Here is a 12570-nt window from a genome sequence, read left to right as displayed (position 1 = left end):
ATGTTGCCAGGAGGGACGGGTCCTTGGAGAGGGACATCATGCTTGGGAGGGTGGAGGGACAGCGCGGGAGGGGAAGACCCTCTATGAGATGGACTGATTCGGTGACTGGGGTAATCGGGATGGGTGTGTCAGAGGCGGTGCAGTTGGCACAGGATAGAGCAGGGTTTAGAGCTGTTGTGCACAGGGTCGCTATGAGTCGGAAACGACTCAATGGCACATAACAACAACAACATACTCAACAAATATGAAAACCTAGTGGAAATGGGCAAATACTTAGATATGCAAAATCTACCTAAACTGACAGAAACTGAATTGAACATCTGAACAGACTCATTACAAAAGAAGAAATTGAAAAAGTAATAAAACAACTTCCAACCAAAAAAAGCACTGGACCAGATGGTTTTACAAGTATATGTTATCAAACATTCAGAGAAGAATGTCACCAATTCTAGATAAACTATTTCAGGAAACAGAAAAAGATGGAATTCTCCCAGACTCATTTTATGAAGCAAACATATCCTTAATACCAAGACACCACCAAAATAGAAAACTGGAGGCCAATATCTCTTATGAACAGAGTCCAATAGAATCCAATGATATATCAAAATAAGAATTCATCATGACAAAGTGGGATTCATAACAGGTATTCAAGGCTGGTTCAACATAAGAAAAATAATCAATGCAATTCATCACATTAACAAAGCAAGAACGAGAACCACATGATCCTATCAATTGATGCAGAAAAGGCCTTTGACAAAATTCAGCACCCTTTCCTGATTAAAACACTCAACAAAATAGGATTAGAGGGGAATTTCTTCAACATAGTAAAAAGTATACAGGCAAATCCAAGAGCCAATATTGTTCTCGATAGAGAAAGCTTAAAGGCATTACCTTTGAGAAGAGGAACTAGGCAAGGATGCCCATTATCACCTATCCTATTCAATACCGTACTAGAAGTCTTAGCGATAGCAATAAGACAAGGAAATAAGAGGTATCCAAATTGGCAAGAAGGAGGTGAAATTATCCCTGTATGCAGATGATAGGATAGAATACTTAGAAAACCCTAAAGACTCAGCAAGCAACCTACTGGACATAGTTGATCAATTCAGCAAAGTGGCAGGATATAAGATCAACATACAAAAATCAAATGGATTTTTCTACAGTAACAAAAAGAAAACAGAACTGGAGCTTAGAAAAGCAATACTTTTCACAATCGCTAATCACAAGATTAAATACCTGGGAGAAATTTACTCAGAAGCACAAAGGATCTATTCAAAGAAAATTACAAAACATTACTACAAGAAACAAAAAGAGACCTGGAGAAGTGGAAGAATATCCTTTGCTCATGGATAGAAGAATCAATATTGTGGAAATGACAATACTACCAAAGGCAATTTACACATTCAATGCAATCCCAATACAAATACTAATCCCATTCTTCAATGAGATGGAAAAGGCAATCTCCAATTTCATTTGGAATGGAAAGAGACCCCAATAAGCAAAGCACTCCTTAAAAGTAGGAAAAAAGGCAGGAGGCATCTCACTCCGATTTCAAAACCTACTACAGGGCCTTAGTGGTAAAGACAGCATGCTACTGGTATAATTACAGAGATATAGATCAGTGGAATAGAATAGAAAATCCAGAAATCAGCTCATCTACCTATGGTCAATTGATTTTTGACAAAGAGATTAATTCAGTTAAGTGGGGAAATGACAGCCTTTTTAACAAATGGTGCTAGCAATGGAAAACTACCTGTAGAAAACTCAAGCAAGATCCACACCTCACTCCATACACAAAAACCAACTCAAAGTGGATCACGGACCTAGGACTAAAACACTTCATTAAAGAAAAGACTATACACTTCATTAAAGAAAAGCTTGGAAGAACTCTAGAAGTCCTAATACACAACATAAACAGTCTTCCAAGCATCCTGAAAAATCTACAATCAGGACAGGATAAAACAGATTAATGGGACCTACTAAGAATCAAATCCCTATGCACATCTAAAAACTTCACCACTGGAGTAAAAATAAAAGCCACCTGAGGGAAGCCGGCCTATCAAATTTAATAATAGTAGACCAAATGCTGTTTCAGGAAATGAGGGAAGCTTGATACAAACTGAAGGTGACCTTGTGGCAATGGGGCGTTCCCTAGGAGTTAACATTGTTCTTACTTTGTGTCAAATGAACCCCCCCCCTTGAGATTAGCATAAAGAGGAACTTGGCCTTATCTGTAAAAGACTTCACCATTATCCTTTGTTTTGTACTTCCTTGTGATTTTACTTTTTTTATCTTATGATTCTAAATAAATACTCAGAGAAGCACGGCTTGATGTCTTCAGTCGAGAACTGCTGACCCCGTTTTATGCTCTCTGCTCTATCTCATTCCTGGCTGTTTTGTCTCTTTATTAATAATTACAAAATTATTCTATTCTTTGGGACCCTCGGTCTGCAACAGCCACAGATTGGGAAAAAATATTTGGTAATGACATGTCTGATGAGGGACTTACATCTAGAATTTATAAAATACACGAGCACCACAACAAGATAAAGGTAAATAACCCAACTGAAAAATGGACACAGGATATGAACAGACACTTCACCAAAGAAGACATTCAGATGGCCAACAAAAACATGAAGAAATGTTCAAAATCCCTAGCTTTAAGAGAGATGCAAATCAAAACAATGATGAGATACCATCTCACCCCAGTACGAATAGCAAAATTTAACAGAACAGCAAACAACAAATGCTGGTGAGGCTGCAAAGAAACTGGAACCCTTATTCACTGTTGGTGGGAGAGTAAAATGGTGCAACCACTATGGAAGGGTTGTATGCTGCTTTCTCATCATTTGACCCAGCAATTCCTCTACTGGAAATACATCCTAAAGAAACCATAACTGCCACCCAGGCACATATATGCACACCCATGTTTATTGAGGCTTTGCTCCCAATAGCAAAGAATTAGAAACAACCTAAGTGCCCATCAACAAATGAATGGATAGAGAAGCTGTGGTATATTCACACAGTGGAATACTACGCTGCATTGAAAAACAAGTAACTCATGCAATATTATTCAAAATGGTGCCCCTGGGGGATAGTATGCTGACTGAAATATCTCGGTCACAAAAAGACAAATACTGCATAGACCCACTGTTGTAGAACAAGACTAACATCAGGGTTGGGGTAAGACTGAGAAAAACTGAGGAAGAGAACAGTTTAAAAGCGATATATTATTGGGTATTATGGTTATGACAAGAGTCCAGAATGAAGGTTGCATAGTAGAGTGTACTTGGCGGGGGGGAGGAGAACTGTACACCAATGAAGGAATTTATCTTTTACTTTTCAAAGAGAAGATCAAACTTGGGGGGAAGGATGGGCAGGGAGAAAAATGCAACAGTGAATAAATGGAAGTCCAAAATCTCTGTAAATGTTCATTAAAATTAGTAAGATTAAATTTTAAAAAAATTCTAATATATGTCTTATAAAAACACATAGGAAAAAATCATAGGTATTTAGGTCAGTAGATGGTCTAATTACAAGACATCTGAGTAATATTTAGCAAAATATTAACAATAGTTATGAATGGGTGATTTTCTACTTTCTTCTTCATACCTTCTATATGATCTTTTACTTTTACTAAGAGAAAAAGAACTATATTTACTTTCAGGAACAAAATTCTTTCCAGTCCAGATAGTTACATCTTGATTATTAAATAAGCTGGTATTTATCTTAATTGTGAAAATTAATATAGAGAAAAATTAGAATGAAAATATTTAAGAAATACAGTAACTTTTAATGGTGCCTATATTTTCAGAAACCCTACCTCAGGGTTGGACAAGTTTTTAAAAGTACTTTAAACTCTCTTTATATTCCCAATAATAACAACAGACTTTGAGTTTAATGTTATAAATCTCACTTAAAAAAACAAACCAAAAATCCTACACAAACTCAAACTGCTGGAGATGCACAGCCTTTGGTTTAATACTGTAACTCACTAAGGACACCACACCACTACACCATCAGAGTTCCTTAAGTTCCAAAGCAATCATTCTATTTTTAGACAGATTCATCAATGGAATTATTTTCCTTTACTGACTCAAACTGCTTACATAAAATTTTCACTCATGTTCTGAGGAACAAACACACTCACTACCATCAAATTAATTCTGACTAATAACAACCATTCATTAGGTTTCTGAGGCTGTCCATCTTGATGGGAGACTGCCTACATCTCTCCTGGTAGATCCAAACAACTTTTTTGGGAGCACATCATCATATAAACTACACTATCAAAAATCTTTGTTCTGAAAAACTGTTGTTGTTGTTGTTAAGTGTCTTTGCGACTACAATTCATAGCAATCCTATGAACAACAGATCTGAGCCCAGTCTTATCCCACACCATCCTCACCTCTAATATTCTCTAGCCCAATGCTGTGGGCTAAACCATAGTCACTGGGCCAAGCCATCTCACTGAGGATTTTCCCTCTCTTTCACTTACCTTCTACCTTTTCAAGTATGATATCCTTTTGTAATTGTTAGGTCCTTCCAACAACTATGCCCAAAGTATGTAAGACAATGTTTCACCATCCTTGCCTCCTAAGGAGCACCCTTACTTTCTCCAAGACATATTTGCGTTTTTGGCAGTCCATGGGGTATGCAATACATTTCTTTAACACTACAAAGCAAAGGCATCGATTCTTCTTCTGTCATCTTTATCAACCATCCAACTTTCAGATGTTAAGTGCCGTCAAGTCGGAGATGACTCATAGTGACCCTATGAATGAAAGACCTGAACACCTGTATAACTTTCATCCTTTCTCCAGGTTCATAGGGTTTCCAGAGGCAAGGTATTACAGAAGTGGATGCCATTCCTGCTTCCAACCTTGTTTTAATCAGGGAGCTCCACCAAACACTGTCCCCCATGGGTAACCATTCTCGCATTTGACTCATCAGTGTCACAGTGTTCGGCTTCACAGCAACCACAAGTTACCTCTGTACAGCAAATGGAGACTACAGTCCCCAAGCCTCATGAAGGATTTTAAGCTAGTGCCTGGAACAAGCTCTGCAGGCTCCACCCCACCCTTACTTACCCTTACTCTAAGGGTCAGGGCCGCCTACCGACCTTTGAAGGGCAACAATAGTCACACACAACGAAAAAGACCCCAGAAACTTCCCTTGCCTGACTGCCACCAAAAGGAGCTGCCATGGAGATGCCAGCCATCCCACCAGATTAGCCAGCTGCCTTCCAGAGTGCAGGGAGACTCCAGTCCTCAAGCCTCGTGAAGGACTTTAAACTACAGAAACTATTTAAAAAGACCACGGCTTGACTTTGGTACACCTTAGTCATTAAACTTACAACCATGCTACTTAATACCCTTGGGAGAGGTCCCTGACCGCACACTTTCCCAGTGCAACACATCTTTTGACGTCTTGACTGCTGGTACCAAGATGACAATGTCAATTTTTCATTTATTATGTTGCATATTGGACCACTGGTAAAGATGGAACCTGTATCTTCTTGATTTTAACATTTAACCCATATTGAAGGGTGTTGTCTTTGATCCTCTGTAGCAATCATTTCAAGTCCTCTTTGCCTTCAGCCAGTAAGGTTTCCCAAGTTCCATCAACAGTACCTTATAGTACAAAGTTCATACTCTTTTCATTATTTTGATCATTTGCCTGTAAAAGTACTTTAAAGGTCTCCAAGCGGTCTACAGTGTAGCCTACCCAGACCTAAGTAATTAGGTCCCCCACTGCAATATCACATTACTTTTTAATGACCAATTCACATTTGTTCCTACTTTTAAGTTTGCTGCCACTAACTTATTTTTCAACCAGTTTTGTTCTTAAAGACTTCCCATTCAATTAAAATTGTCCTAATAGTGTCTTTCCTGTGACACTGATGTGTCAAATGCGTTAATGGTTGGCTCCCCGTGAGGACAGAGAGTGGGGTGGAGCTCCCTGATTAAAACAAGCTTGGAAGGAGGAGTGGCATCCACTTCCTGGAGAGAGTATGAAGGACTCTCCTTCATATGAGATTCCAAGGCACTTAACAATAGTGTCTTTCAATCTAAATACTAGAGTTAATATTTTTCACTATTAGAATAACAATCTGTTGGATTTAACCCACTTTCACATCTGTTCTCAATCATTCAATCAACAAATATTTAATGAAAGCCTACAATTTGCCGTCTCCATAGCAGGGAAAACGGCATTAAATAAAACAGGAAAAAATTTGAAAAACCAACTCTTCTTAAAGCAGTTTGTATTTCTGTCATTTTCAAAATACCGATTCTACAAATTACAACTTTTAATACCCATTACCCTCAGTTTTAGGTAATCCCTGTAAGCACCTTCATCCAAATTATATATAAAATTAGTGACTAGCACAAAGATAGTACACTGTTCAACTGAAACTTGCCTATTGATAGACTGTTTAAGACTAGTTTTAAAGTCGTGGAGCCCTGTGGCCTAGTTGCAGGAAGCTGTAACGCAATCCCAGGGGTGCAAGGTTCAAATCCACCAGATGCTCTGCTGGAGAAGGAGGGACAATCTCCTCCTGTACCAGTCCGTAGACACACAAAAATAACAAAATAAAATAAAAAAAATTTTTTTTTAAAAAGTCAAGGAGCTCTGCTAACCAAATGGTTACCAGTTTGAATTATGATGCCATCTATGTTTATTAAAATGTACAGCTATAAACATGTGATAGAGGGTTACCATCAACTGGAATTGACTTAACAGGAACGTAGTCACTTTCACTTAATTACTCATCTAGTTAGCTACACTCGCATCTAGGTAGTTTCTCTCTCTCATCCACAACTATTTTAATGAAAATTCTAGCAAGTTTAAGTGTACTGAATCTCCCAAATTTCCTTTACTTTTCAGAAATGTTAGTAATATAAAAACCTCAATTCTGCTTTGTATTGTCTAAATATCATTCATTTACATAGCAATAAAAAATTACAAACTTACCCCTATCATCCAATAGGAGATTCTCTGGCTTAATATCCCTGTGAGTTATTCCAATACCATGCAGATAAACCTAAGGCAAAGCAAAAGGTACAATACAGCTAGTAAATTTGGGTAGTTTACTTCTTTTGTACTAATTCTAAATAAAAGAGAAAGCATCACTTTGACCTACCACCCCTGCCATTAATTGTTGAAAGAACCTCTGAGCATCTTGTTCAGGCATGCCTATGTCTGGCTCTAAAAGAACAAATCATGAAAGTTATTTTACTGGATACATATAAACAAGAGGAACAAAATAAGTCAATTCTTAATTTTATGCATATTTATCATTATATTTCTGGAATCTAAAGCTTATGATAGCAGTTAAAATGTTTAGAAGTCCACTTGGATATATGGTAATTAATAATCCAATTATTTTATTTGCAAAATAAGGAAAATGAACATGGAAAATTGCAGAAATAACAAATTAAATAAGAGTGCAAGCTATGCGTTTTTCCTTATAACTCTTTTATTTTTAGAACTTCTACTCAACATGGTCTCAACTTCTCCCCCAAGTTCTTCCAAATGACATACCAATATTTTTCTCATTCCTGAAACATAATTGTCTAAGTACAAGCCAGTTTCACTAAAATTTGAGTAACAATTTGAACTTATACTAGAAAAGCCATGAATGCCTGTGAAATTCCTTGAGGAAAAATTTTTACAAAATAGTCTGTGTTTTAGTTATCTTTTTACATTGATTTCCCTAATTAGCTAATTTTTTTCTATCCTTAACTTTCTTCTGAGATATACATAGCAGCTTACAGTAGTTTTAAACTACTAATAAAATAGCTTCAAATAATAAATTTAAATTCCAATTGATACTACAGGGCACTGAGAAGTATTTAACATACTTTCTTCTTAGTGCCCTGTATTATCAATCCTCTGAACATGGAATACTGAAGTACCAAACAGATAATTTCTATTACAAAAATTACATAAAATTCTCAAGTATTTCACTTAAGCAAATAGATAAAGTAACAACACTTTTAACTTTTGGGCCTGTAAATGTATGCAGTGAATTAACATTGCTAGAATGTCTACAAATAAGAAATGATAAAGACAAATAATGTATTGCACTTGAAATTTCATCATAAAGCTATAGCTGATCATTTTTAAACTTGCTCATTTCCACAATCAACACTCCTTGCACAGCAGTCAGGAAATCAAAAGATGAATTGCATTGGGAAAATCTGCTGTCAGGAATCCCTCCAGAGTGCTAAAGAACAAGGATGTTAGTTAGAGTGGAGACTAAGTTGCTCTTGATCTAGGCCATGGTCTTCACAATTACTTGCTAGGCATGAGTGCCAGACAACGACCAAGGATGCCAGAATAATTGATGTCTTTGAGCTGTGGTTCTAGAGAATATTGAATATACAATGGACTGCCAATAGAACTAACAGAACTGTCTTTAAGAGGATGAACAAAGCTGCTCCTTGGAGGCAAGGATTTTGAGACTTCATCTGACATTCTTGGGCCTTTAGCCAGAAGGGGCCAGCCTTCAGAGAATGATATCATATTGGAAAGGGTTGAGGGACAGAGCAAAATAAGAAGACCCCAGATGAGATGGATTAACACTACAACTGGGGTAATGAGAGAAGGTGTGTCTGAAACAAAACTGGCTCAGTATTGAGCAGCGTTCAGAGCTACTGTGCATAAGGTTGCTATAAGTCATAAATGACTTGATGACACATAACAGTAAGAGTAATCTCAATATTCTTTGTATGACTATATACACGGTCTTGTGTATTAATTCAAATTGTAAAAAGAAATAAAATTTACTCCAATTTCACTGCTGTGTAACCAAATCTGGGTTAGCAAGACAACTTCTTATGGAGTAGGACAATACACCATTCTGGATAAGCAATTCTGGAAAGTCAATGACCTGATATTAGATTCAAGATTAAAAATAAATTTAGAAACTTGCTGAACAGCATAAATTTCTTAAACCTTTAGGATATTTGACTTGGAACTTTCCCCTCCATTCCCTGTTCTTACCTATTCTATCAAAAAGTTCTCCCCCACTACAGTACTCTAGAAATAGATACTGGATATTGCCTTCTCTCCGGTGGCCATAGAATTTCACTATATTCTCATGATTTAACATTTTATTAATACAAATCTCTTTCTTAATATTTTCTGGACAATCTATAGCACGCTTCATGTCCACAATCTTCACTGCAACTGCTTCTTCAGTTCTTCTATTCATTGCAAGTTGAACTCTAAAAAGGAAAAGTAGAGCATTCTAGATGTCTGAATTCTATTTCTTTTAAAACTTCAGAACTTAAACATGACTCAGCCCGAAACTTTTTTCCTTTATTATTTTCTCTAACAAAAAGGAAGCATGGAAATTATTTCTTCTATGTTCTCAACAGATATTATTCCTTTCTGAAATGAAAACTATGATAACTAATAATCTATAAACTTTGATATATGACGATAGTTATATTCAGGACTTTTGTTCATAGGGTCACTACGAGTCATGCTTAACTCAATGGTACTCAACAACAACAATCCAAAGAAGTCATTACACTATATACACAAATCGCTTAATAAATGTTTGTCTAATAAATTTCATTATCTAGCACTTAGTTTTAGTTATCACTAAAATTATGTTATCGTTTATTAAGTTCATGGTTTATAACTATAACTACTGGTCTAAACACCTACGAGTTTAATAATTTCATTAAAATTTTATAGATAAGGAAAGTGAGGCAGAAAAAATACATTAAGAAACTAACCTGATTTTCCACCCACTTTAGATTTGCAGCCAGAGTTCAGGAGAAAAAAAAGATTCCAAATTTATCTTTTCTCCTTTTTTGTTGTAAGTTTAATATAGCAATAGTTTGAAGCTTATGAACCCTAACAATTCCAATAAAAAAGATCTAATAAAAATACACACACAATGCAACAATGAATGAATGAAAACCCAAAATCTCTGTAAATGTTCATTAAAACTAATAAAATAATAATTTAAAAAGTAGCAATTTCCCAGGCTTAAAAAAAAAATACACACACAAAAAAACCCAAAACCAGAAACTAGCCTAAGACTGCAAAACAAGAACCTTGACTAGACACTGAAAGGTAACCCAGACTGAAAAACCTACATAACTTTTGATTACAAATATAAAATATTCTAGAAAAGTAAAAATGTCCTGACAAGCTCAATGAGGAGGGGGTCATGAATAAGTGGAACACAAAAAAATTTTAGTGCAGTGAAATTATTCGTATACTACGATAGTGGACATGTGCCATAAAGCATTTGTCAAAATCCATTGATTGTACAACAAAATGAGTTAAGTCCAATGCGAACAAAGGATTTTGGTTAATAATAATGTATCAACACTGTTTATCCATTTTAACAACTTTCCACAGTAATGCATGCTAATAGGAGAAACAGACTGTGCAGAGCTAAGGGAAAAGTGAAAAACTTTCCACACAACTTTTCTGTAAATCTAAAACTTGTCTAAAAAGTCTACTGGGGGTGTAGGGGTGGGGAACAAGACAATAAGCATAGCATACATCAAAAATTTGAAACTAAGGAGTCCTTCTCTAAAGTCTATTTATTTGCTCACATTAAGTGAGCACTATCCTCAAAGACAGGGAAGAAGTATGTGGGAAATGAAAACAACGGCATCAAGGGTCAAACGTGAAAGGCAGAAAGAAAAAGAAGTATTAATCCTACAAACACCAGGCAGCCTGTGTACTCTACCAGGGAAGGCTAAGAACCCGAGCCCCAAGAGCGCGCGGCACTCACTCTCCGTAGGCGCCCTCGCCCAGCGTCTGCACCAGGTCCCAGTCCTCCACGAAGGGCACCGCCATCTCAGGAGCACCTTCTGCGTCACTGATCCTCACAGGCACCCGCACTTTGACCAAGGATCTGTATTAAAAGCAACTTTTCTCTACTTAGGCATGCCACGGTATAAATCTGTTATCATCCTCAGCAACCTGAAAGAATTCCGCGATTTGTTTACGCCCCAGGAGAAACGGAATAGTTGTGTGTAAAAGCTGAGGGATGAAGGAGAGTGGAAAAATGCTTTATGTGGATAAGAAAGTAGAAGGTGTGAGCAAGCGCGGACTACTTCAGGCCCCGCACCTTCCAAACTCACCACCAAGTTAGGTGGGTTCAGGAACCCGGGGCGGGGCCAAACCACCCCAGAAGCGGAAGGAAGGTCTAGAGTCCAGTTGCAAGGCCCCTGGCCTAAGGCGCTCCCAAACCAGCAGGAAGCCTCCAAGTATCACACCCCACCGCGCTGGACGCGATCGCCTCACGAGAGTCCTCTCCTATCCCCTACGCACTTCGCCGATAATTTTCTCTCCCCGTGCCCTTCCTAAGGAATGAAGACCCCGAGAACATCTCCAGACTCCTTTCTCACCTTACTGGCCGCCCCTCTCCACGATTTCCGTGCCGCCCCCACACCAGTAATCCAAACACTGTAGTTTTCCCGCCAAAACTTGTTGACGTCACTCTGTCGCAAACGCGAATCCCGTGCCGTAAAGCAGACAGCTTCACGTGTTCCTCTCCTATGTCTAGTTACTGTTGAAAACACAGAAAAGGAGAGTTTTGGCAACTGCTGAGTTTTCTGTTGAACCTAATGTCTGCGATGACTCTGACTGAAGAAGTTTAAGAACTGCTGACTGCATCCACTGAAAATGGATCTCTGGGAACAAATGAGAAATACACATCCGGTGTGGTGCTTCCAGGAGAAGCCAGAAAAACTCGTCTGTAAAGGGTTCCTGTGCTGGGAAGACACCTTTGTGAACAACCAGCCATATCAGCCAGAATTATGAGGTTCTTAGTCTGCGCAGCAAAGCGCTTTATCATTAAGACAATACTAGGGCTGGGAAGCTAGAAACAACTTTTGAGAATTTGTATGGTAAAAAATGAAAGTTTCTTGCAACGAATGAGCGGCATAAGAAATGTAGCTTGAGGAAATGCGAGGATAAATAATTTAGCCTTTTCTTACCTTTAAAATAGACTAGTCTTCAAATTTTTTTCTGAAAAGTATCTGCTTAGTTTAGTTCCGCTTTTTTTTAAACAAATGACATTTTAATTGTTATTTTAACAAACATTTACAGAGAAGTTAGATTCATGTTCATTCATTGTTGCACATTTTACCCCCTCGTTTTTCCTTCTTTGCAATGATACTATCTCTCTTATTCGGGGCTTTTGTACGTGTAATACCTAATGATGTATTTATTTTAGGGAGTTCTTTGTTTCATCTCTTTGAATACAATGGTCATTATCTATCCACTAGTATCCTGTTCTCCTAACCCCGATGTCAGACCTGCATTATAAGAGTGGTACTATGCAGTATTGTTACAATTCTTGAAAGTCAAAGTCCCTTTTCCCCCTTTAAATTCGTAGCACTTTAAAATGTCTATTTTTTCCTCCATTTTAGGTAAGCCCTGAAATAGATTAAAATGCAAATGTTGTTGTTGTTGTTGTTGTTATATGCCGTCGAGTCGCCTGCAACTCATAGCGATCCTATGTACAACAGCCCTAAACTCTGCTCTGTCCTGTGCCAATCGCACTGTCTCTGACACTCCCATCCCAAT

General features: G+C 37.6%; 1 protein-coding gene across 2 annotated transcripts in view; it reads right to left on the bottom strand.

Moving 5' to 3' along the window:
- Positions 1–10840, bottom strand: part of CHEK1 (checkpoint kinase 1) — an 86315-nt gene extending 75475 nt beyond the window's left edge. Inside the window, exons 1-4 of one of the 2 annotated variants that reach the window (XM_006902434.1) lie at positions 10769–10840; positions 9010–9233; positions 7145–7209; positions 6976–7045 (exon numbers count right to left, since the gene is read on the bottom strand). In XM_006902434.1, the coding sequence (XP_006902496.1) occupies positions 6976–7045; positions 7145–7209; positions 9010–9233; positions 10769–10833 (424 nt within the window). In that variant the 5' untranslated portion in view covers positions 10834–10840. The remainder of the gene's footprint in view (positions 1–6975; positions 7046–7144; positions 7210–9009; positions 9234–10768) is intronic. The other variant, XM_006902435.1, reaches the window with a different exon arrangement.
- Between the last annotated feature and the right edge of the window lie 1730 nt (positions 10841–12570).

The sequence above is a fragment of the Elephantulus edwardii genome, unplaced genomic scaffold, assembly GCF_000299155.1.
Source record: "Elephantulus edwardii isolate Elephantulus edwardi_28Jun2011 unplaced genomic scaffold, EleEdw1.0 scaffold00411, whole genome shotgun sequence".
Lineage (NCBI taxonomy): Eukaryota > Metazoa > Chordata > Mammalia > Macroscelidea > Macroscelididae > Elephantulus > Elephantulus edwardii.
This window is presented reverse-complemented; position numbering and strand designations above follow the sequence as displayed.